Genomic DNA, 24,091 nt, shown 5'->3' with positions numbered 1-24,091 from the left:
GAAGGTAGAGACTGTTTGATATAAAGACTCTCTAACACTGGAATCCGGGACTTGATTTGCTCATCTGAAGCACCGTTTTGTTATGGTTTAACATTTGGAAGCATAAATGACGATTCCTGGAGAACACGTTAGGTTCCCACAGAGTTACAGCAAACAACCAGACCTATTTTAAGACCTGGCCCTCTCCTGAATCAGTGTGGTCAGAACCCCAAAGAGTTGTTCTTATTCCCTTTAACTACAGAGGAGATCAAAGAAACTATGACCTCACTACTGGAGCGTAGACTGGCACTCCTTGTATTAGAGCTCGGTTTGTTTGTTGCCTTTCAGGTTTACACCATAACCTAGAACAAACGGGAAAGCACCCAACTCTGCCACCCTGACCCTCTCACATAGAGACAGGGAAGGGTGCTGCCTTGCTTACTTGCTCATCACCAATAACAAGAGGCAGGAGAGAAAACTCCATAGCATGTGACCTAGTGTTCCAAGTAGACCCAAACTGGATCAGGTAAGTATTTCCCTACCTGGATAACCTCTTGAAGTAAGAGAAGAGTTGGATTTTGACAGATGGATTGGTGCAGCCTGCTTGATGGAAAAAAACACTTTTTTTTCAAAATGTAAAAAATAAGAATAATCTAGTTTGTGCAGCAATAAAAAGCAAATTCAGCATCAAACTTGGCATATTATGAGTCAAAAGTTTCTACTACCACTCTGTATAGTGGGAATTACATCGAATGCCTTAGTGATGTTAAAGGGGTATTCTAATCAAAGACGTTAAAGGCACACGCACAAGATTGGTTATAAATATTTAATAAATGGGGATCCGGTGCCCACCACCCCCCATTTTTAATCTGTGTATGATTGGCCAAATCTGGGTGATCATCTGCCATTTAGTGAAAGTCCCAAGGAGTCAGTCTGCTGTGGAAATCTGCTTTCCAAATTAGCAGCTACTGTTGTGGATTTGCTGGGGATTTTGGACTCCATTGAAGTCCGCAAATCCACTGCTAAAGTTGACATGCTGTAGATTTAAGTTTCGCACCGCAGGTGAATTTCCACATTGATTTAGCGCATATTTTTTACACAGCATGTGGATAAGATTTTGAAAATCTCATCCACATTGCCGCTACGATAAATGCTGTGGATTTTCTGTGCGAAAAAAAAAAACACATGGAAAATCTGTAGCAATTCCACTCTGAGTTATCATGGTCATTTGCATTGCGGAATCCAGAGCAGGCGCCCACCTCCGGATTCCACAGCAAATACTGTCCATACCATGCTATGGAAAAGTGATTCCTCAGGCACATGAGCGTAAACCAATTGCAGTTTGTGCTCGCTGAGGAAAAATTGCAGCATGCTCCATTTTTGTGCGGATTCCACGCGGACGGCTTCTATTGAAGTCAATGGAAGCTGTCTGATCAGCATCCCTTCCACAATTGGCATTGCGGAAAGGTCGCGAATCCGGACCTTCAAAAAAATCACAGCCATTGCATTGGTTCATCAAGCGCTGCATTGATTGGCTGAGCAGTGCTTGAGAACCAATCAATCGCTTCCTAGAGGCGGGATTTATGAATCCAGTAACCAGGAAATGATGTTCTGTGGGCCGCCGAGGACTTCAAGAAGCGTGTCGGAGCTCCGGAGAGCAGCGTTAGGAACCTGAACCGAGTCTGCTAGGTAAGACATCTGTGGATTGGAGGTAAGAATAATAAGACATCCCCAGAAAATAAGACCCAGTGCCTCTTTTGGGGCAAAATATTATATACCACAGGGTCTTATTTTCGGGGAAACACGGTAGAACAAGTGATGTGGATGAGATTCAAAGAACACTCATCCACACGATGCAGAAAACATCCAGTGAAAATTTGGCCTTATTACAGATTTTAAATCCACAGCATGTCAGTCTTCAGCACAAGTTGTACCCCTTCAAATGAGGGGCTTAAATAAATCTTCCACAACTCTACACCAAAACCAGCATGTAACATGTGGACTTTGATAAGGATTTTTTCAGCTGTGGAAGTTACATCCATGTGAAGACCCCCAGAGGTTTCGCAGCGGCTCTCTACTCCTGCTAATAGTTGGTGATCCCAAGTATTGACTCTCCACTATAATAACCCTAATAGGAACAACCTCCTTAACTAATGGTGTCCTACTTCTGCTACATTTTAGAAAACCAGCTGTTCCTATCGTCCCAACATTATGTAGCTCCGATGAATTTATATCTACTAGAAAGAGCGTAAAAGATAAATGTCTTATCGCATAGGCCAGGAAATGAAGCAACTGCCTCCTGATAACATGGCACAGATATAAAGTCACACAAGGAAAGCAGAAGATAAAGCAGGAGAGACTGATGTGCTTCTCTTATGTTCTCCCAAAATAATTATAAAGGTGATTACATCTGAGCCGGCCGCTGTATTTGCTACCATATTTCTGCTCGGTACGTCATTTCTGCAGACGTTCTATAAAACATAGGATTATTTACTACTTACTCTAGAAGCCGCGGAGCTGGGGAATATACAAGTTGGGATTAATTCAGCTGCTGCAAGACTTTTGTCTTTCCTCTACTTGACAATAATCAACTAGTCTGTAACGTAATGTGGAATATGTTCTATTTTATGCAAGGGCAAAAGAGATCTTCCCATCATTCTACGTGCGTGAAGCTGTTTGTACCAGCGAAAAACCCCTACTTTTCAAAAGCCATAACGTTTTTAGTTTTCCATCAGCATGGCCATATTAGGGCTTGTTTTTATGGGACAAACTGCATTTTTTTGTACCACTTTTGGGAACATATTGTAAAACCTTTAGGCTGGGTTCACAAAGGGCGGATTTGCCGCGGAAATTCCATGCGGAATTTCGCCGCGGCAAATCCGCATGCGGCCGCTAATCCCAGGATTAGCCAGCCAAGTGGACGAGATTTCTCTGAAATCTCGTCCACACGGGCCGGCAAATCCGCTGTGGCTAAGCCGGCAGAAGCCGCTGCTGGGGCGCGGATTTGCCGACTGCAGCATGTCTATTTCTTTTTTTCCCGCTGCGGCCACACTCTCCTCTATGGGAGTGCCGGCCGCAGCGGAAGAGCGAGCGGCCGGGCCGCTTCAAAGCCAGCGGACATGTCGCAGTTTTTCGCTGCAGCCAAACCGCAACATTTCCGTCGGGAATCCGCCCTGTGTGACCATGGCCTTATACATTTTTCTCTTGGAGGGCAGGGAGAGAAGAGAAATTTTGGCATTGCTTCTTTATTTGTTTTAACACAATAAAGGTCACGATGCATTTTCCTTCCGCTGGTACGATTTTGCCCCATAACTTTTTCATTTTTCCATGCACGAAGCTCTGTGGGGACAGTGTTTTTGTGAGACAACCTGTAGTTTTTATTGGTACCATTTTGGGGTACATACGACGATCACATTTATTAATTTTGAATTGATCGTTGTAATAAAAGATTACTACGGACCAAAGAGTTCTCTGTTGGTCCCTGGGGATTCCGGAGCGCGGGGATTTTTCCACTAAGTGTACTCCATACGTTGATCACCTTTATTGTGTTTTTTTTTAGGGGGAGGCAAAATGAACAAAATAAGAATTCCGCCTTTGTTTTTAGGGGTTTTCTTTTACGTTTTTTTCCACGCAGGATAAATAGTGTGTTCAATTTATTGTACGGGTCGTTGCAGATACAAGGATATCAAATATGTGAGTTTTTAGAATTTTTTATACACACAGGAAAGTGTGCAAAAAAAGGGAAGTTTTGTTATTTTTTCACCGTTTTTTTAAACACTATTTTTGTTTACATTTGTTTATGTCCCTGTAGGGGAATTGAATCATAATAGCTCTGATTACTGTGATAACGCATTGCAGTACTTCTGTACTGCAGTACATAAATCGCACACAATAGCAATCACAGACCATGGCAGGCCCAGACAGCAGTATATGGCATCCGGTTGCTATGGCAAACCATCGGCCCTGCACGATTACATCACAGAGGGCCGATGACTTCAGAAAAGAAGAACGCTACATCTGTGAACTCTTCACATACTGTTATGTACATTGATCGCAGCATGTAAAGGGTTAAGAAGAGGGATCGGTGTTCTCATCAAATCCCGCTGTAGTAGTGGGAGGCTGGCGATCAGTCAATGCTAGCTCCCTCTGCGTGATGGCGTGGGCTCACTTCTGAGCCCATGCCATCCACAGGATGTAAGTTTACGTCCTGTTGTGTTAACTACCACGCTGGCAAGACGTAAAATTACGTCCAGTGGCATCAAGGCAGCGGTCTATGACCGACAAATACCCAGCAGCATCTTGTGATATTGGTAAACTAGAGAGATGTTGACAAACGGCCTGTGAAATGCTGCATGCCGCTGATTCCTCCACACCCAACATGTTTCTACGTACAGTCACTGACGGTGGTTGTTTTGAACGTGTAAGATAATAAAGCTCTCTTTTTCTTTCAGGCTCTACATTTATCTTTATCCTTCAGGCCTCCCTCACACAGACGTTTTTTACCGTAATTAACGTGGCGATTTCAGCACCGCACTAAGCGTGGTATAACGCTCCTATTGTTTTCAATGGGACCACTCAGACAGCTGCTCGATCGCAGCGCTTTCCAACGCCATGATTTTTAAGCGCTGTATGTTCCATTTCTACCCGTTTAGCGCACCTCATCAATGATGAGGTATGCTAAACTCCGCTGTCGGCCACAGCTACCTGCGGCCGAAAGCGAAAGTAAAATTGCGGCAATGCATGTGTGAGGGAGGCTTTAGGCTTCCTACACATGGCTAACTATACACGGCCGAGTGCGATATCGGGCTCGCAGATATGAGGCGTTTGTGTCAACAACGCCTCCTGTCAATTCAGTACAGTTGTGATCCTCCGCTGCAGCTTTCAGCCACGTCACAATGGGATGCGGGAAAAAAGCAAAAAAAAAAATCGCTCATGTATATGACCCTATTTAAAAGAATGGGGTTCATATTTGTGTGACTCACAATGTACAAATCTTGTGCAATTTTTACGGCCGTGTGAAAGCGCCTTACAGTTAGAAATGATCTGTTTGTTCTACTAATTTGTCGGATTCCCTTCGATTGTTTTAGCGCTGGAACAAGCAGCGTCACATATGTACCCTCCTGCAATGCTGGAAAGATCTCTTTTGCCCCTGGATGGGCGGATAGGTATTTCTGTGGACATCCTGTTGGTGTCCAAATAGTAATAAGGACTAGATAGGCTGTATGTAAACTGTACATATAGAGAAATTACGTAGGACAAATGACTAAACACCCTGAACGGATATTATAACTCCACCTAAACTGACTGCAGTTAACCCTCATCTTCCACTATAGCCATGTCTTTCTCTTAGGAGTCCAGGAAGGTCATTAATAGTTGATCGGCTAGCGTCCATTACTCAGGATCCCCAATGATCAGCTGATCCACCGGCCCACTGTTACTACAGCTAAGCCGCGTGTCTGCATTGGGGTCAGAACTTGAAGTGTAATAGAAGGCATCACTTCCATTGATCTCTATGGGAGTGATGCCTTCTATTACGGCTGCATTGTTAATTGGCAGGAAGATCAGCTGATCGGTGAGGATCATGAACAGCGGACCATTGCTGATTAACTATTGATGACCTATCCTCGGGATGGGTCATCAATAGTAAATTCCTGGTAAACCCCTTTAAATGGAACCTATCACCTGCCTAAGACTGCCTTCACACAAGCGAGCGCGATATGGGGCCATGAATATCGCCCCCATGTCGTGCTCCCCACAATGTGAAAGCCCCATGAATGTGAGGCATTTTCATGTGAAAACATCTTCCTAGTCCTTTTTTCTTCCAGCCAAGGTCCTGCCTGCTGCCAACTAAAAGGGGAAACAAAACCTCTACAACATTTTTGGTTATCTAAGAATCAGATGGAGCAGGTTACAGGAGAACTAACCAACTGATGAACCACCTGTAGTGCTGGTAATGTACTCACCGCGTTCATATCAATGCCATTAGTGTAGGACCAAGCATGCTGGAAATACTCTTCGAGTCGCTGCCTCAGCGGGTTGGGAATCTGATGGAAGCGGATAAACTCTTTTACACGTAGCATCTGGGTGTGGTAGCGTGCCGTGCCGGAGTACAAGCGCTGGATAATGGCGGAGACATTGCCAAAGATACTGGCGTACATGAGGGCTGGGAGAGACAAAAATAAGAAGTGTAACATTCAGAGCATAACAGGAATGAAACAGAAATCAGATCAGGGGCTAAGATTGTATTTTCCTATATTTTAATGATCTACCGAAAACCGAGCACACAAGGTCACGAGTGGCTGCTCTGCCTAACCTGTGCCTGGTACTGCATCCCTATTCAGGTGAGCTGCAATATTACCCATGGACAAGAGTGGCGCTGTTTTTGAGAAAAAAGTTAAGCCTTTTTTTAAATCCCAGAAAACCCCTTTAATTATTCCTAGAAGGCTCATAAGGTGCTTAGACTAGTGTCTTGTTTCCCTTCTGGTCATATTTTTGAGTGACTCTCCAATCCTGAAGATGGCCGAACCACTTCTCCGAATACCTGATGCACATTGATGATGCATACTAATGCATAATGTGCATCAGGTAGACAGAGAAGCTGGTGTGGCCATCTTTGTTTCTGGACCGGAAGGTCGCTTTAAAAAGGGAAAAGTTCTGCACACCCTACTAAATTGGTTACTGATCCGGAGACAACCTTCAACCACATTTTTAGTGTCATATCTTCTGGCTATAGACACAATAAACTATAGTATCTTACTGGTGGACTATGGCCTACATACAGAAAATATACTATGTTGACAAAAGTAACAGGACGCATAGAAGGTGATTAAATTCGATTTTATTCACATTTTGCAATACAGTGTTGGGCCGACTTTGGCCTCAATGACTTCAGTATCCCTCCTAGGCATGCTTTCCACCAAATTCTGATAGATGTGTGGAGGAATTTTCCTCTATTCTTCGATTAGATCTTCAGATAGTGATGTGGGGGCTGATGGACATGTTGGGCGTACATGGATATGGCATCTAGTTCATCCCAAAGATGTTTGATGAGCTTGAGATCCGAACTTTGGGCTGGTCCATGAAGTTTGCAGACGTTCTGCTCTTCGAACCAAGCCTGAACACTGCGTGCTATATAACATGTTGCTTGGTAATGCTGGTAAAGACAAGTAGCTGTACCAAAGTATTGCCAGAGGGTAGGTAATGCCACCATTGTCCAGAATATTTCTGTACCCATTGGAGTTGAGAGTGGACTTCACTATAACCGATGGCCCTAGTCCTTCCCCACAAGAAACACTCAAACACCATAGCAGAACCTCCTCCAAACTTCACTGTTGGGACGAAGCAGTGGTGTAGAAACCGCTATCTAAGCAACAGCAACACCCAAATGTGGTCATCAGATTAGAAGATGGTGTACTGTGATTTATCTGTCCACAACACTTTCTTCCACTCATTTACAGTTCAAGAACAACGCTGCAAGTACCATCACAAGCGCTTCTGTGCATTCACTGTGTGATGTTGGGCTTGTGTGCAGCCTCTTGACCATGGTAACTCTTCGCATGCAGTTCTCTACAGGTGGTTCTGGTGCTAATGCAGTGACCCTTCATCTTTTGTGAGTTTGTTTGTCTTTCTGTCTTCTCAGTGTGTTATCATTGGTTGTTTGAGTAGAAGGGGGAGGAGTTAGTTAGTGAGAGAATGGAGTAGTGTGGTGTGTGTCGTTGGAGAAGGAGGTGTACACAGCAGAGACGAGCTGATGCTCCTGCTGGGGCTAGGCCATGGCTAGGTCTCTGCTGCTGGAACGTTTGTCACCTCTGGGAATGAGAGCGCAGGAGATACTGTTAAGAGTCGGTATGGGAATGCAAGAGTTGTACGCGCCCCCGCGTAAAAGTCTTTTAAGCTAACGGCTAAAGTGAGAGTCATATGAGGGACCGTGTAACCCAAGCAAGTGCCCTTCAGATAACAGCGACTGAAGATGTGGATGCTTGAGAGAAGAACCGTGTATTGTCAGAATGAGTTCAGAAAGTAGAGTTTAGGAAACTGTTCCGAAGCTTGTAACTTCCTGTTAAGAAGTACCAGTGAATTTGTCTGTATTGGAAAATCAAAGTTGGAACGTGAAAGAAAACCGCGTGTCCCCGGTTTTGAAAATCATTTTATTTGTCTGTGAACTCATTTATTCACCGCGAGTAACTGATGACTCATCTAGGGACACTGGCGTCACGATTATACCCCAGGACTGAATTGCAGTTATCAAGCCTGCTACAATCCTATCTCCTTTGCTAATGGCTGAGCTGGGTTATGCTTCAGCCTTTGAAGAGAGGAGACAGTAAAGCCACCGTGAACCGCTGCCATCTTGTACCCCACTGTCTTCTTAGCTGAAGGCCTGGTTCTCGGTCGCTGCACTAATAGATGTTCCAATAGCCTGTTAGACCTCCTGAGTGAGTTTTCTGGCAGATGACGTGCGTGATGCCTACATAGCTTGTACAATGCACCGTTGTCCATATTTTGTCACTATACGAGGTCTCCCTGCCCATGACTGTACTAAACACACAGCTAATATTTTCCATTTCCAAATAGCATTGCCAACAGTGGACTGTGGAAGGTCCAAAAGCGCTGCAATATCCCGTAGTGATTGGTTGCTCAGGGCAGATCTCACCACAATACCCCATTGGAAGTCTGTCAACTCTACACTGTTACATCCATCCAGGCCATGGGAAAACCGAATTGTTTCTGGCGAGAACATGTAAGCTCATAAGCTCATGCCAAGGGTCCTCATTGTCTTGCGAGTCCCTAATCTAACAAGACTACCAAAACCACAAAAAGGGAACCCTGCCTATAAGTGGGGCAATTGTCCCAATAGGGACGGCCCCACGCTGAAACCAAGAGGGCTGGCACGCCCTAGATGGTAACAGGCGTTTGTACACCTACAGGCACCAAACAGAAAATCAACTATGCATAGAGACACAGACCAAGACATTGCTCATACTTAGAGTCTATACACATGTAAACAAACACTGAAAAATAAAGCATGTAAACAGACACCGAACACTGTTCCACCAACAGACCAAGAAGATAGCTTTTGCTCCAGGATGTAGGCTAGCAAATGGAAGTACCATTCACCAGTGGAGCTGGCCACTAAACAGTAGCCACATTCTTAGATCTCAAATTCTGTGTTAAATAGCAGTATTCAGGGTCCCATTCTTCTGCAGAGCTTCAAATCCCCCTGTATACACATAAGAGTTAAAGGGAATGTATCATCTATATTTTTCACTATTTTTTTTCATTTATTGTCTGTACATGTCTATGGTGGTGGACATTTTGTCTTTACTTTAGGGATATGCTTTACAGCAGCTTTTAGAAATATGTTTTACAGCGGCCTCCTAGGCCAATCACAAAATTGACAGGGCATCTATGGGACAGTGCTGTGGGCATGCTCCGTGATCTATGAGCTGTGATCATCACACATTATGAATGGTGAATCCTGTGTTATCTACATATAGGTGTTACCTTTCATTGTAATCCTGCCTGTGATGATAATGAGATGACTGCTGAAAAGTTTTCTCTACAGAACGGGAAGCATCAGAGTATTATTAGGCTTAGTGGTCAGTGTGAGAACTGCAGGATTTTAAAATATAATTATTTTTAAAATATTGATTATGACATTGAAAAAGAAAAACAAAAATCACCAAAAATTCTTGAAAGGTACGTTTAACATAAAATTCTTATGTGTATAGTTGGTAATTCTTGCTGAAACATTCCCTTTAACCCCTTAATAAAATGGCCTATTTTGGCCCAAAGTTCACAACGATTTTTGGGGGATTTTCATCTCCACATAACTTTTTTACTTTCCCATCGACATGGCCCTATGAGGTCTTTTTTTGTGTGGCAAACTGTAGTTTTTTATTGGTACCATTTTTGGGTGCATATAGTGTATTGTAAAATGCATCAATTCTGCCATTGTTAACAGCATTAATTATGCAGCATAAGTCATGTGACATTTTTTCCTGTGGGCTGGTACAATTATATGATTACGACAATACCAAAATAGTTATTTACTTAGGTTTTTCCACTTTTGCACAATAAAACCCCCCTTTTTTTTGGAAATTATTTTAAGTCCCGTAAGTTTTTTATTCTACCATGAACGGAGCACTGTGAGGGCTTGTTTTTTGTTTAATGAGCTGTAGTTTTCTATTGCTACCATTTTGGGCTACATACTGCTTTTTTAATCACTTTTATTGCGTTTTTTGAGATGCCTAACAAAAAAACAAAAGCATTTTTTCTCAGTCTTTTAGATTTTTTTTTTATGTTTCTGCTGTGCAAGATTAATAGTGTGTCCAGTATATTGTACTGATCATTACAGATATGATGATGCCAAATATATTTGATTTTTTACATTTTTTTAAAAAATAGTGCGCAAAAAAGTTTATTTTTTTTTTTTCTTTAACACTTTTTCTCTTTACATTTCTTATGTTCCTGTAGGGGACATGAACTATAAGTGCTATGATTGCTATTACAATGCAGTGCAGGACTTCTGTACTACAGTGGGCTATCGCTTACCATAGCGATCACAGGCAATGGTAAGCCGGGATGCCAGTATCTTTTCAGCTATGTCTGTGTGCTCTCTCAATCGTCTCTATGGCAGAGATCGCACACACAGCTAACAGAAGAGAGTTGCGCTGTGTGCGTGCAGCAACTTTGTGGGAATGGGGGACCCACAGAGTATGAAACAAAGCTCCCCGAACTTACTTCCCGTTCCATCACATTTGAGCCTGATTATGTATTTTATGGGGCTCCACTCCAGGAAAGGACCCACTGCCATCTATGGGAGAGTGTTGTGAGCATGCTCTGTGGCCTGTGCAAAGGTCACTGTGCAGTGAGGGGGAGGAAGTGAGCTGTGACCATCACCTATTGTAAATGGTGGATCACTTATTATCATTTATAGGCATCACCTTTCATTGTAATCCTACTTGTGATGATAATGAGATGACTGCCATTCCATTGATTTGGGGACACATGGCACCCCTATTCTCATAATTCCCAATAGTCAAATCCCCAGCATAAAGTGCCTGTGAACGAGTATCCCATCGTGAAAAATAACTAACTGCTGATATTCCCCGCTGCCGGCTCCAGTCTCCCTGCTGACGTAATCTTTACAGGCTGCAAGCAAGCTGCTGCAACCAATGATCGTGCTCAGCAATAATCCCTAAGCGCTATCATTGGCTACAGCAGCAGGTTTATAGAATGGCACAGACTGACTGCAGCCTGTAAAGATGACGTCAGCAGGGAGACCGGAGCCGGCAGCGGGGAACAGGTGGGGGAGGTGGAGGCAGTGAGTATCATCTGTGGCTGGGTTCACACAGGGCGGATTCCCATCGGAAATCTCGCGGTTTGGCCGCAGCAAAAACCGCGAGATTTCCGCCGGGAGAACCGCCGCGGTTGAAGCCGCGGCGGCTTTGAAGCGGCCCAGCCGCTTGCTTTTCCGTTGCGGCCAGCGCTCCCATAGAGGAGAGCGCGGCCGCGTCGAAAATAAACAAACAAAAAAAGTAAATAGACATGCTGCAACTTTTGAAACCGCAGCCGCGGTTTCAACCGGACTTACCGCAGCGGATTGGCCGTCCCGTATGGACGAGGTTTCTGAGAAATCTCGTCCACATAGCTGGCTAATCCCGAGATTAGCGGCCGCAGGCGGATTTGCCGCGGCAAATCCGCCCTGTGTGAACCCAGCCTGTTAGTTATTTTTCGCGACGGGGAGCCCGCTCAAAGGCACTTTATATAACTTGGACAACCCCTTTAAGTTGAAAGGGGATTTCTAAGCAGTGAGCTCTCAGGCTCGCCTAGTGGCAGTAGAATGTCATTTTAATCAATGGCTGTCCGATAGAGATTGGGAGTATAGATTGGTAAAACTAAATAATCTTCACTGGTGGACTTGCTTTAGAGGGGGTTTCCAGGCAAATACAGTACTATTGAGGACCTATCCTCAGGATAGGTTATTAATAGTTGATTGGCTGGGTTTCACCACTTAAGACGCCGGCTGATCAGCTAATTCGGCACTTGCTGTTAGCACCACAACACATCACTCCGACCCTGTGTAGTGGCCAGCGCGCGTAACTGCAAGCGTAGCAATGCAATACCAGACACAGCCCACAGTAAGAACGACAATGTTTCAGGAAGAAGGAAGCAATGTTTTTCTACTGTTACGGAACCCTCGTAATAAAGGATGATGTATACAGGTAGTGCATGGTTATTGGGATATTAATTCACAGTGAACATACCGCCATCTGCTAAAACTGACTGATCACCTTTCTATATGTTGCATTGTGAAGTAGTAGTCACTGGCTACAGATTCTATAGTTACTTTTTTAGGATTCTCCTGAGAGCAACATTTTCTTTATCTGATACTTACATCCAATCAGCATGACACATATGGAGAAGACCTTTTCTGAGTTGGTGTTCGGAGAGACGTTTCCAAATCCAACACTGGTCAGGCTGCTGAAGGTGAAGTACAGAGCTGTCACGTACTTGTCCTTGATGGAGGGTCCAGATGCAACATCAGTCTCATTGTAGCTCTTTCCAATTTGATTGGCCAGATTATCCAACCAACCAATTTTATGCTCCATGTAGGGTCTCTCCACATTGCCAATGGCATACCAGATGCAGGCAAGCCAGTGGGCTATGAGGGCAAAGGTACACATGAGAAGGAATAAGACAGCAGCTCCATACTCAGAATACCGATCCAGCTTCCTGGCAACACGCACTAAACGCAGCAATCGTGCGGTCTTCAGAAGGCCAATCAGAGTGGTCGTCTGTAGGAGACAATAACATGGTGTGGGTGAAAATAATCATCCTGTTATCCGCGCATTTCCATTTTCTACAGCATAATTTAGTGTGGTTGTCTCTTGGGGGCAACCCTGGTCCAAAGACCACCAGCAATTGTGTACACCCACTGTAAAGCTGGCCACACACATTAGGTAAAAGTGATCCGAAACCACCAATTTAGCAGAATCGGACAATTATTGTGTATTGAGGTGCAAAAGGAAAAATGGATGTAATTTGCCTCTTAATTAAATGTGAAGAGTCATAACAGTGGATAAGAAGAAAGTCAGAGAGAAATCTATGGAATTGCTGCTCATCCAGAGATGCACCACGTCTGTAAGAGGCAGATGTGATAATAGGTATAAACAATAAAATTTGTGCTCATGACTCAAACTCCCAGTTAAAGCAAGACTTCAGAGGCAAATGATAAAAATCCAACTTCTCTTTTTATTAGATACTAGCTTACCCGTCGTGCGTTGCTGCGAAGACAGACAGACATACCGTACATTCATTCGTTTTTATATATCTAGATAACAACCAATCACAGCGCAGCTTTCATGTTACCTCAGTGGTATAATATATAACAACCAATCACAGCGCAGCTTTCATGTTACCTTAGCAGTATAAAATATAACAGCCAATCACAGCGCAGCTTTCATGTTACCTCAGCAGTAAGAGAAATAACAACTAATCACAGCGCAACTTTTATTCTGCCTCAGCAATATAAAAAATAGCAACCAATCACAGCGCAGCTTTCATGTTACCTCTGCGGTATTATATATAGCAACCAATCACAGCGCAGCTTTCATGTTACCTCAGTGGTATAATATATAACAACGAATCGCAGCACAGCTTTCATGCAACCTCAGTAGTATAAGAAGTAGCCACCAATCACAGCACAGCTTTCATGTAACCTCAGTAGTATAAGTAGCCACCAATCACAGCACAGCTTTCATGTTACCTCAGCAGTATAAGAAATAGCAACCAATCACAGCACAGCTTTCATTTTACCTCAGGATTCTCAATATCCAGGAATTGTCTTGTGACACGTTCGGCGGATGCATCACTTTGTAGTTGAACACTCATCCCGTTGCTCGTAATGCCTTTTGCTTTCGTGCTTGAGATGGAAATCAAACGATCTTTGTCTGGGGGGCATAACTGTCAATGATGCTCGCATGCGCGCCACCTATCGTAGGATAGTTGTACTATGCCTATAATCTTCCCAGGAGTGTACTCAGCAACTTCCCAAAGTCTTATGGCAATTTGATGAATGGTGTAGTAATGCATAAAGGACAGACAGACAGACATTCATTTATATATATCAGTAAGTGAGAGAATTAGATTCCGTACGTAAAATTTGGACGCTAATTCTTTTGCGCTTAGAATTGAATAATCAACTTGGGACCCATTAGCTTTTCCTATTTATGACATATTCAATGCCCGTGCCAAATTTCAAGTTTCTATGTGAGAAAATTACATTCTGTATGTAAAATTTGGACGCTAATTCTTTGGTGCTTAGGATTGAATAATCGAGTTGGGACCCATTAGCTTTTCCTATTTATGACATAATCAATGCTCGTGCCAAATTTCAAGTTTCTATGACATTGGGAAGCGAGAAAATTAGATTCCGTACGTAAAATTTGGACGCTAATCCTTTGGCGCTTAGAATTGAATAATCAAGTTGGGACCCATTAGCTTTTCCTATTTATGACATAATCAATGCTCGTGCCAAATTTCATGTTTCTACGCTATCGGGAAGTGAGAGAATTAGTGGCAATGATGGAAATCGAACGATCTATGTGGGGGCGTCGTAACTGTCGACGACGCTCGCGCACGCGCCATTTATCATAGAATATTTGTAGTATGCCTATAATCTTCCCAGGAGTGTACTCAACAACTTCCCAAAGTTTCATGGCGATCAGATGAATGGTGTAGTAGCGCATAAAAGACAAACAGACAGACACGCATACATTCAATTTTATATATATAGATTAACCCAGCAGAAAGACACGTTTTGTGGTAAAGGCACCCCTTCCTCAGTCATGCTGGGAGGGTACACTGATATATAAAAGTAACGGTAGCACAAAAACACATGAACCATCTTTAATCAAAATAGAACGGACAGTCAGTATTTTAGAGGTTTATGATATATATCACATTTTCTCATAGCAAATAAATATTAGTTTTATCGATCATGACTGTAGAGTCAGAGAGTTGGAGTCAGTGTCCCATTTTGGTGGTCGGTAGAAATCATATTATATATATGTATATATTTATACACACATACATAAATAAATATATGCATATTTTCTTTTATAGGAATTCAGGAATGTTTTGAAATGTCATTTAAATATATGTTCTATTCATCTACCGTAAGTCCCTGTTTATCAAAAGTCTTGATAAGTAGACTGTGGAATGAAGGATATATGAAGTAGTCGGGAGTCTGAGTCAGAGTAGGAGGTTTGGCTTACCAACTCCACAGCCCTGTTATCGATATTTGGTCTTCCATATTATATTATGTTCTTCATATTAAGCATTTTACATTTAATTAATTATTTGAGTCTCAGGTAAGTTTTTGCTTTTTATTCTATTCATTAATGGTTTTTTTAAAGCATGTTTTCTGTTATTACCCCCAGTTTTTTTCTTTTTCATTTCTATTGGTTGTATCCATCTTTTTGTGCACAACACGTATGGTTCATGTATTTTAGTGCTACCGTTCCCTTCATACATCAGTATACCCTCCCGGCATGACTGAGGAAGGGGTTCCTTCACCCCAAAACACGCCTTTTTGCAAGATTAATATCTAATAAACATAGACATAGGATTTAAATATTTTTGTGTCATGGCAAGATTCCGTCACAGCTCACCTGTGAGGGGTCACTGCCATCCTGCTACTTCTTCCTCGGATCACTCCTTGAGTTCAGGCCATAGGGCTCCTGCACGCTCTCACCCAGTCTCCTAAAGGGCCAGTGCACAATCCCATCAATTGTTTCTATTCGATCCTGTTTCGTCACCACCTGTATCAGACATCCACACCCAAGGGTGAGTGCCTAAGCAATTGGTCTCATACTGCCATACCCCAGTTTATGTTTGTTCTGGTTCTGACCCTTGTCTGACTTTGACTTCTGTGCTTTCTGACCTCGGCTCTGTACTCTGGACTTTGCTCGCTGCCTGCCCTGACTTTTAATTTGGACTTTGTTACTGCACCTATGCCACCAGCCCTGACTCCAGCCCGTTCCTTCAAGTACCATGCCCTGGCCAAGTGCAGTGTCAGCAGCCACATTACCAGGACTAACTGTTTATGTAAACGTTTGGGGACCCCACAGTAGAGCTGGAATCTCACTAGGAGGGGTCAAGCGTGAAAAATGGGGTTCTCAGGTGCTACCTCAGATAGCCCAAAGCCAAACAGGTGTGTGGCAAGGCGGATCCACATCTGTCTGCCTACAAATTTGCCTCTGAAGTCTTGCTTCAACTGTGACCAGAGTTTTTTTTTCTTACATTGACTTGAGGGAAGCAGCTGCTTCCTGTGTGACTTTACAGACTTGGTTCTATTTTATGTATTGTCGTAGGTTGAAAACTTGGGAACAAACATCTTAAGAGTTTTCATGCTGCAATTTCCATTTCACTACATTTTCTTAATTCTTATATTCACCCTCTTACCTCATCTGTGCCCGTCCTATAGATAAGAAGATCAAAGGGAATTGCTGCCACCATATCTATAAGAAACCAGCCTTTGAAATAATGGATGGCAATCTTGGCTGGATGGCTAACCACCTCGTCATTTATGTTGACATAGGTGGTGCGGAAGTTGATAACAATGTCTACAATGAACATAATGTCCACTATCAGGTCCACGATGTCGAGGGGGTTGCAGGAATAGCCACATGCCCAAGTTCTTTCTTCGTCCTGGTCGTTCAGCAGAAAGGCTGCTGAGTATGGGGTAAAGATGGCGGTATAGATGACCAGCAGCAAGATTAACCAGTCCCACACTGCTTTGAAAGGGCTGTAATGGAGGATGGTCCATCGGTGTATCCGCGGTGCCTGCAGCTTGTACTCTGGCAACACGTCTGCCCCCAGGGAAAGGACCTGCGGGTGGTGAGAGGACAATTACTGAGCATATCTAATGTCTTGTCACTTATATTACATGCATAGATGTGAGTGAACTGGAAGAACATAACTGCAGAGTAATCCGATATAAGTTGGTTAGGAGTTTGTAAAACCACACGGAGACTGACTTAATCTTATCAATCCCCAACACATGTATACTAGCAATACTTCACTGAGACATTCTAGTAAATAGCCAGAGTTCCTAGTTTGAGATCTCCATTAATTAGTCCGAGCTGTTAGCATCTCTGTGGAGGACCAGGAATTACATGAATAGCCTGCTGAATTCAATGACAACTGTGTAATACTACATTTCTCCTGCGAAGGCGCTGCAGAAGAACTGAACACTTCCTGCTGTTACCCCATGATGCAAGAATGTGGTCCTTTTACAGAAACATCTTAATTGACATTATTTAAGAATGTCAAGGATAAATCTTTGTATTTTTACATAGAAGAATAGGTCTCTCGAACTCAAGTGACACAAATAGCAGCTCCTCCACTTCCTAATCAAAGCAAGATTTTGACTGACTCCTTGAGCCATTTCCCCATCTGTAGTGACCAGCAATTTAATTTGCTATGTTAAATTGCATCAATTTTTACTTCATACAGGTTTCTTCTGTTATCTTCATTAATCGTACTGTTGTTTACATAATGTTCACCTTTTTATTTTTCTTTACACTTATCTATGGGATTTGGTCTCATACCTTTTGACTTGTTTTTACCTTATGCTTGCAATTGCAGTGTTATGAACTTTAATATTTAAAGTGTGATTTCTGCAAATGCTGTTTTTTTTTTTAATTTTTAACCCCTTAGTGACCACGCTATAGTGTTTTTACGTCCTCCATACAGCGCAGGCGTCAGCTGTTTATTACAGCTGACACCCGCGGGCAATAGCCGCGCTCGGCCGTTCGCGGCTATTAACCCTTTAAATGCCGCTGTCAATTCTGACAGCGGCATTTAAATCCCCTGAACGCTGTTTGGGGGTCCCGCACGGCCCCCCCGCGGTGAGATCGGGGGATCCGTGCAGGTGTCATGGCAGCCGGGGGCCTAATGAATGGCCCCAGGGCTGCCTTAGCAGACTGCCTATCAAGCTATCCACAGAGGGTGGCTTGATAGACTGCCTGTAAAAAAGCAGTATGACGTAATTCTATAGCATTACGTCATACTGCAGGAGCGATCAAAGCATCGCATGTTAAAGTCCCCCAGGGGGACTTCAAAGTAAAGTAAAAAAAAAGATCAATAATATTTTTTAAATTGTAAAAAAAAAAAAAGTTATAAAAGTTTATATCACCCTCCTTTTGCCATATCAATTACTAAAAAATCTAAATCCTAAAATAAAAATATGTATTTGGTATCGCCCCATCCGTAAAAGTCTGATCTATCAAAGTAGTGCATTATTTTTCCTGCACGGTGAACGTCATCCGAAAAAAAAAATAAAGAATGCCAGAAATACACTTTTTTAGTTACCCTGTCTTCCAGAAAAAATGCAATAAAAAGCGATCAAAAAGTTGTATGTATTCCAAATTGATACTATCGGAAACTGCAGGACATCCTGCAAAAAATGAGAGCTTGCACAACTACGTCGACAGAAAAATAAAAAAGTTATTGCGCGCACAAAATGACCGCAGAAAATAATTGAAAAAAATTAAATATCTTTTTAAAAAAAATACAAGTACTACAGCAAAAAAAAAACTGTATAAGTTTGGTATCGTAGTAATCATACTGACCCATAGAATAAAAATATCAGGTTGTTTTTGTTGCAGTTTGTGCGCCGTAGAAACAGGACGCACCGAAAGATGGTGGAATGTCGTTTTTTTTCCATTTCTCTCCGCTAAGAATTTTTAAAAAGTTTTCAGTACATTATATGGTACAATAAATAGTGCCATTGAAAAATACAACTCGTCCCGCAAAAAACAAGCCCTCATACAGCGACGTCGATGGATAAATAAAGGAGTTATGATTTTTTAAAAGGGAGTAGGAAAAAACAAAAATGGAAAAAAGCAAAAAAGCCCGGTCACTAAGGGGTTAAGCCTGACTTTTCAAGTAAGTTATATTGCACAGATTTTCAGTGTGTAGCGCGTCTGAAATTTTGTAGCACGGTTTCTTTGTGCCTGTTAATGACACAACTGAGCCCAGCGGTCCAAACATATTGAAGTTGAGTCTAGCTTCAGCAAATTGCACTGTACATGATCTCTGGTATTCGGTGCCTCAGAATTTTATGGCACTGGTTCTTTGTGTGTGCGAGTGGCACATCTGCCAGTGCTGCAAGTATGATGTACTGTGCATGCACTGGAGTTTAGGCCTCATACCCACAGCCGGGTTGGATTCTGACTGCAAAATCTCGCAGCGGAATCAGACCCGGTGCCACGGCAGAGACCCCCAGAGACACATCCTCACCTGTCTGGATCCACCGAGAGCGTCTCAGCTGGCAAGTCGGTACACACATGCAGTGCAGGGCATGATGCGCTGGCACTTCCATTTACTGCGATTTTGCAACCAAATAAAGCATGCTGCGATTCTTCCCCGCCAGTGGAAAAATCGCAGTTGATTTCCGTTTTTGGGCTGGCAAGAATCTTTTAATATAGCATGTCTATGCATGGAAATTGCTGCAGAATTCGTGGCGTCTAGCTGCGAATTCCAGAGCGAAAATCCGTCCATAGGCATTGGGCCTTACAGTTTAGTGTTTCTTAATAGCATTCAGGTGAACGATCTTTTGTCCTTATCACATTTAATATTATGCTTATTATGTTTCACTCTTATGATGATGGTTAAATTATATTGAGTGCTCAGGAACTTTGTATATATATATATATATTTGTTTTAAGCTGGTTTTATTGAAAAGTAACTAAATTACAACATCTTTTGTAGCTTTGTAATACATCAAACGACGTGGCAGATTAACATACAGCTGAGAACATATGACAAAGAGGGCAATTCACTCCAACAGCGTAAGTCTTTACATAGAGGGAAAGAGAAGGAGTTTAGACCTATTGTCAGTGGGCTTCTGCTTCCAGCACTGAAATGTGCTTGTTAATGGGGGAGTCTCTTGAGTCATTGAAATGGAGGATGAGAGTAAGCGTGGAAGGTAGGACGTTAGTGGGGAACTGCACCACAGACCCCACACCTTATCAAATTTTCATGGGCATCTACGCCCTTAATAAACTGTATAATTATATGGAATAATGGAATTGTACAATTTCTGCCACATTGACACTAAGGGGTTCTTATGATCCATCCAATGCAATGCTATTACTCTCCTAGCTAAGAAAAGTACCTCTCTCAAGAATTTTCTACGCTGGTGCTGCAAAGTCTCCTCATCTAGTATCCAGAAGAGGCATATTTCAGGGCTAGTAGGGACAGGGATTTCCAAAACCTCAAAGAGGAAGTCCGTGACCTCTCCCCGAAGCCTCAAATAACTGGACACTTCCAAATCATGTGCCAAAAATTAGCAGAGTCGTGTGGGTATCTAATACACTTAGATGATGAAGTTCTGTCCATTCTCTGCAGCCTCATTGGAGAAAGGTAGTACTAGCATACAATGTATAACTGTATCATTTTGTTATTAGTCGCAGGGGAAACAAATAGCGGCGATTCTAGTAAATCTTGGAAAGAGTCGTCCGTTAAAGATGGTATCAGAGTTTTCCATTTCAGCAGGGCTGGGGGAGTGTTGTGAGAGGTCTTTGATGCGATTATATGGGAGTACAATGTGGATATGAGGTCCTGTGGGCCTTGGGAGCGTAGTATACCTATCAGGGGGTAGTGTGATATAGAGGGTCCAGGAGATAAAAATTGTGTCTGTAGTGTGTGTCTGATTTGTAGGAATCTGAAGAAATGGGTATGAGGAAGTTCGTAATTGTATTGATGTTTGGATTGCTTTGCTGTAAGTCACATGGTCAATTAATTATCTTGGGTGTATATTACTGCAGCGTCCCATAGGGAGACCCTGGACACCTGACATACGTGGGGAGCTGGGAGGGTAAAGTGTCGGCTTGTTATGGCGGCACTTACCAGGCTCCTTCCCGGAGGGACACACAGAGCCAAAGCCAGGGTAACACTGCAGGCCACCTGGGACAGCCCTAGGATAGGGAATGCCCATTACACAGATTAACAGTGGTTGTAGTTGTCACGGGTGATGCCACCATTCCTATACACACCGGTTTGACCTTCGGTGGATAATAAACTCAAGTCTCAGACAGTTTCTTAGTACCACAGGTCCCTAGGAGCAGTTAGAGCTGGGCAAACTTTACTTGAAACTTGGCAACAAATATTAGAAGGCAGTTCACTTTTAAACTTCACAGTGCAGGTAGAAGATTAGACTTAAGAAAAAATGTAGTACCTCCACACGGCTCTTATAGGCTCAAAGACACATTTGTGTGACCAGAGACTATTATATTGCAGTACCACCACCCCGTCTTGTAGACGCGTGGGTGTGACAATTAAAGGGTGTACCTCTACGCGGTGATCCTGGCTCCAGATGGCTGCGTAGGAAAATCAGAAGAGTATATTGTACCTGTGCACTGGCCTTGAGAAGAAGTACTTACTTACAAATGCTTTCCACTCTTGGGGGCTCACTCCATTACCATCCAGACTCATGCAACATGGGAAATCTCTCCTTTTCTTCCATCTTCACCACAGAGAGGTCAAAGGTGCCACCATGTGGCTCTGTGTTAGATGGAACTCTTGCTACTCCAGAAGATGAAACTCTTTTGCCGCTTTCACTCACTCCTATTTATACCTTCTCTCATACCACATGATATGACAGACTTAATACATGTACATGCAGGCTTTGCATTTTACAGACGTTAACCCCTCCAGTGCTGTAGCTGTGCAACACACATACTGGAAATGACAAGACGGATTTTGCACAGTGCATCAACATAAGACAAACATGTATGACATTTATGGAGAGGACCAGGATGATGTGCCTGGCCACTACATTACCAATTGATTTTAAATATGGTCTGATGTTTTTATTTCTTTATGTCCTGGAAGCATGTCAGTAAAGTATTGCTGTTGTGGTTTCTTTTCCCATTACTTTCATAGATCTTCAATAAAGTTTATTATATATAAAGGGGTTGTCTGCTTGGTGGACAGCATTCTCCAATGGTACTAAAATAAGAGACATACTAGAGACCGGACTGAAAATGAAAGCAATGGCTTGTAATAGTGCCAGCTGAGAAGTGTAGCTGAACACGGAAGGGAGACAGGAGTGGTGAGGAGAACACTGCATCAGGAGAGTACCCTCAGGGATCGTGAAATCACATAACTTGGACTGAAGACACCTAGTAACGGGAAGGAAAAGTGCCTCCTAGAAGGACGTGTGGGAGTGTGTGTAACAGAGATGAAACAGAAAGAAGCCTGCTAGAAGCGCTGTGTCTGAAATGTCATCTTGCTGTATTCTTGGAAAAACAAGGTTGAATTCCAGTAGTAAAGGAAATCATGTACTTCTGTTCTGAAAGTTAACTTTGTGTGTGGACTCTATTATTTGCCAACAAGTAACTATCTATGGGAAATGAGGTACTGGCGTCACATGACAACACCCTTGAGATTGATTGCCACCATCTACATTTTGCCTTTGTTCCATTACTGCACCTATGTGTGACCGAGCTAGGCCCTTGCCACCATTGTAAGGTAGATCATAGCCACCCATGACGATCATCTGGAAAACATCCCTGTGGTCTCCTCCGCATCGGCGCACCTCAAGTAATAAATAAAAGGGCTAAAGATGCTGAGCAGATGGATATACAGTTTTGTGGGAAAAGATTCAGAATCAGTATAACACATTAAATTCATTAAAATCCCTGCTATTTCTATGCTTAGGAATCCAATGGGTGCTCCTATTAGTGATTGGCAAATTTCTGCATACACAGTCATACAGGGAAGGCTGTCAATCACTGATAGAACTGCCCACTGGACTCCTAAGCCACCAATGAGCAGGCATGTTTATAAATGAAATACAAGTTCTTAGAGTTTAATACATTGTGTTGAGGGGGTATATTGGGTGTTTACATTGTTATATTTAAAAATAACATATTGATATGTTATATGTTAACATATACATTAAAAAAAACTGTTTGGTAGTGTGTTCAAATTCTAGGATCCTGCACAATTGATTAGTTAAGGGCGGCATTACCTAATTGAGGTCTGATAAATTGCACCTGCTGAACTTGCTGGGTGTTTGCCAAACAGAGTATTCAGTGCAGGAGGTATTGCTGCTTATAGTGATTTGTGCCATGGCCGAAGGGAGATTACATAACCTACGACAGGGGCGACGTTCCATTGCAGAGTATATAGCAGAATTCGTTGCTGGGCGAATGATACCACGTGGAATCCAGCTGCACAACAGAGCCATTTGCTGGGGATTATTGGAGTGGTTAAGGATGAACTTGCCAGAGTGGAGACTCGTAATAACCTGGAAGACTTCATTCAACTGTGCATCCTGATTGGCCATGGACTTTCCGAGCAGCAAAAAGAGAGACTGCAGGGTTGGGGCACTAACAACCCTTATTCCTTCAGCCAATCCACATTGAGTCCTCCGCCGAAGGCTTAGCCAATCCACATTGAGTCCTCCGCCGAAGACTGAAGCCGCACCAGAACCGATACAGGTCGATGTCATCCATAAACCCCTTACCACCACTGAAAAGTAAAGATGCTGTGTTGATAATGTGTGCCTTTATTGTGGTAACTCGCAACATTATGCTTTAAACTGTCCAAACAAGTTCCAAAGGACTCTCGCCCTAGCTAATGTCAAGCCCACAACTAACCTAGCAGTCACAGAACAAGGGGATGTCACCAAACACAACTTTGCAACGGTAATTCAAGACTGTGTGAAGACCCTTCCATTGCTCCACCATTTTGTTCTCCCAATAGAGATCTTCACGGGTTATCAGATGATGCAGTGTTCAGCGATGCTGGATTCAGGAGCAGGAGGAAACTTTATGGATTTAAAATTTGTCTTGACAAAGACATGGCCACCAGACTTAAACCCATACCAATTGAAATAGAAACTGTGGATGGGTCATGCTTGTCCTCGGGACTTGTTACACAGGAGACAGTCGAACTGGAGCTCTGCATGAAACCGGACCATCATGAAACAATCAGCTTCCAGCTCATCTCGCCCTCTAAATTTCCAGTGATTCTCGGGATCCCCTGATTCTCTACCCATAATCCCTCTATCAATTGGGAATCAATGACCATTTCT

General features: G+C 42.9%; 1 protein-coding gene across 1 annotated transcript in view; it reads right to left on the bottom strand.

Annotated features, from left to right (window-relative positions):
• KCNH6 (potassium voltage-gated channel subfamily H member 6) overlaps nucleotides 1–24,091 on the bottom strand; it is a 247,287-nt gene that overhangs the window by 22,236 nt on the left and 200,960 nt on the right. Inside the window, exons 5-7 of the mRNA XM_066586673.1 lie at nucleotides 16,447–16,872; nucleotides 12,377–12,776; nucleotides 5,943–6,142 (exon numbers count right to left, since the gene is read on the bottom strand). Of these exons, the coding sequence (XP_066442770.1) occupies nucleotides 5,943–6,142; nucleotides 12,377–12,776; nucleotides 16,447–16,872 (1,026 nt within the window). The remainder of the gene's footprint in view (nucleotides 1–5,942; nucleotides 6,143–12,376; nucleotides 12,777–16,446; nucleotides 16,873–24,091) is intronic.

Source organism: Eleutherodactylus coqui, chromosome 13, assembly GCF_035609145.1.
Source record: "Eleutherodactylus coqui strain aEleCoq1 chromosome 13, aEleCoq1.hap1, whole genome shotgun sequence".
NCBI classification, from domain to species: Eukaryota; Metazoa; Chordata; class Amphibia; order Anura; family Eleutherodactylidae; genus Eleutherodactylus; species Eleutherodactylus coqui.
Note: the sequence above shows the minus strand (reverse complement) of the source record. Positions and strands in the feature narration are given on the sequence as shown.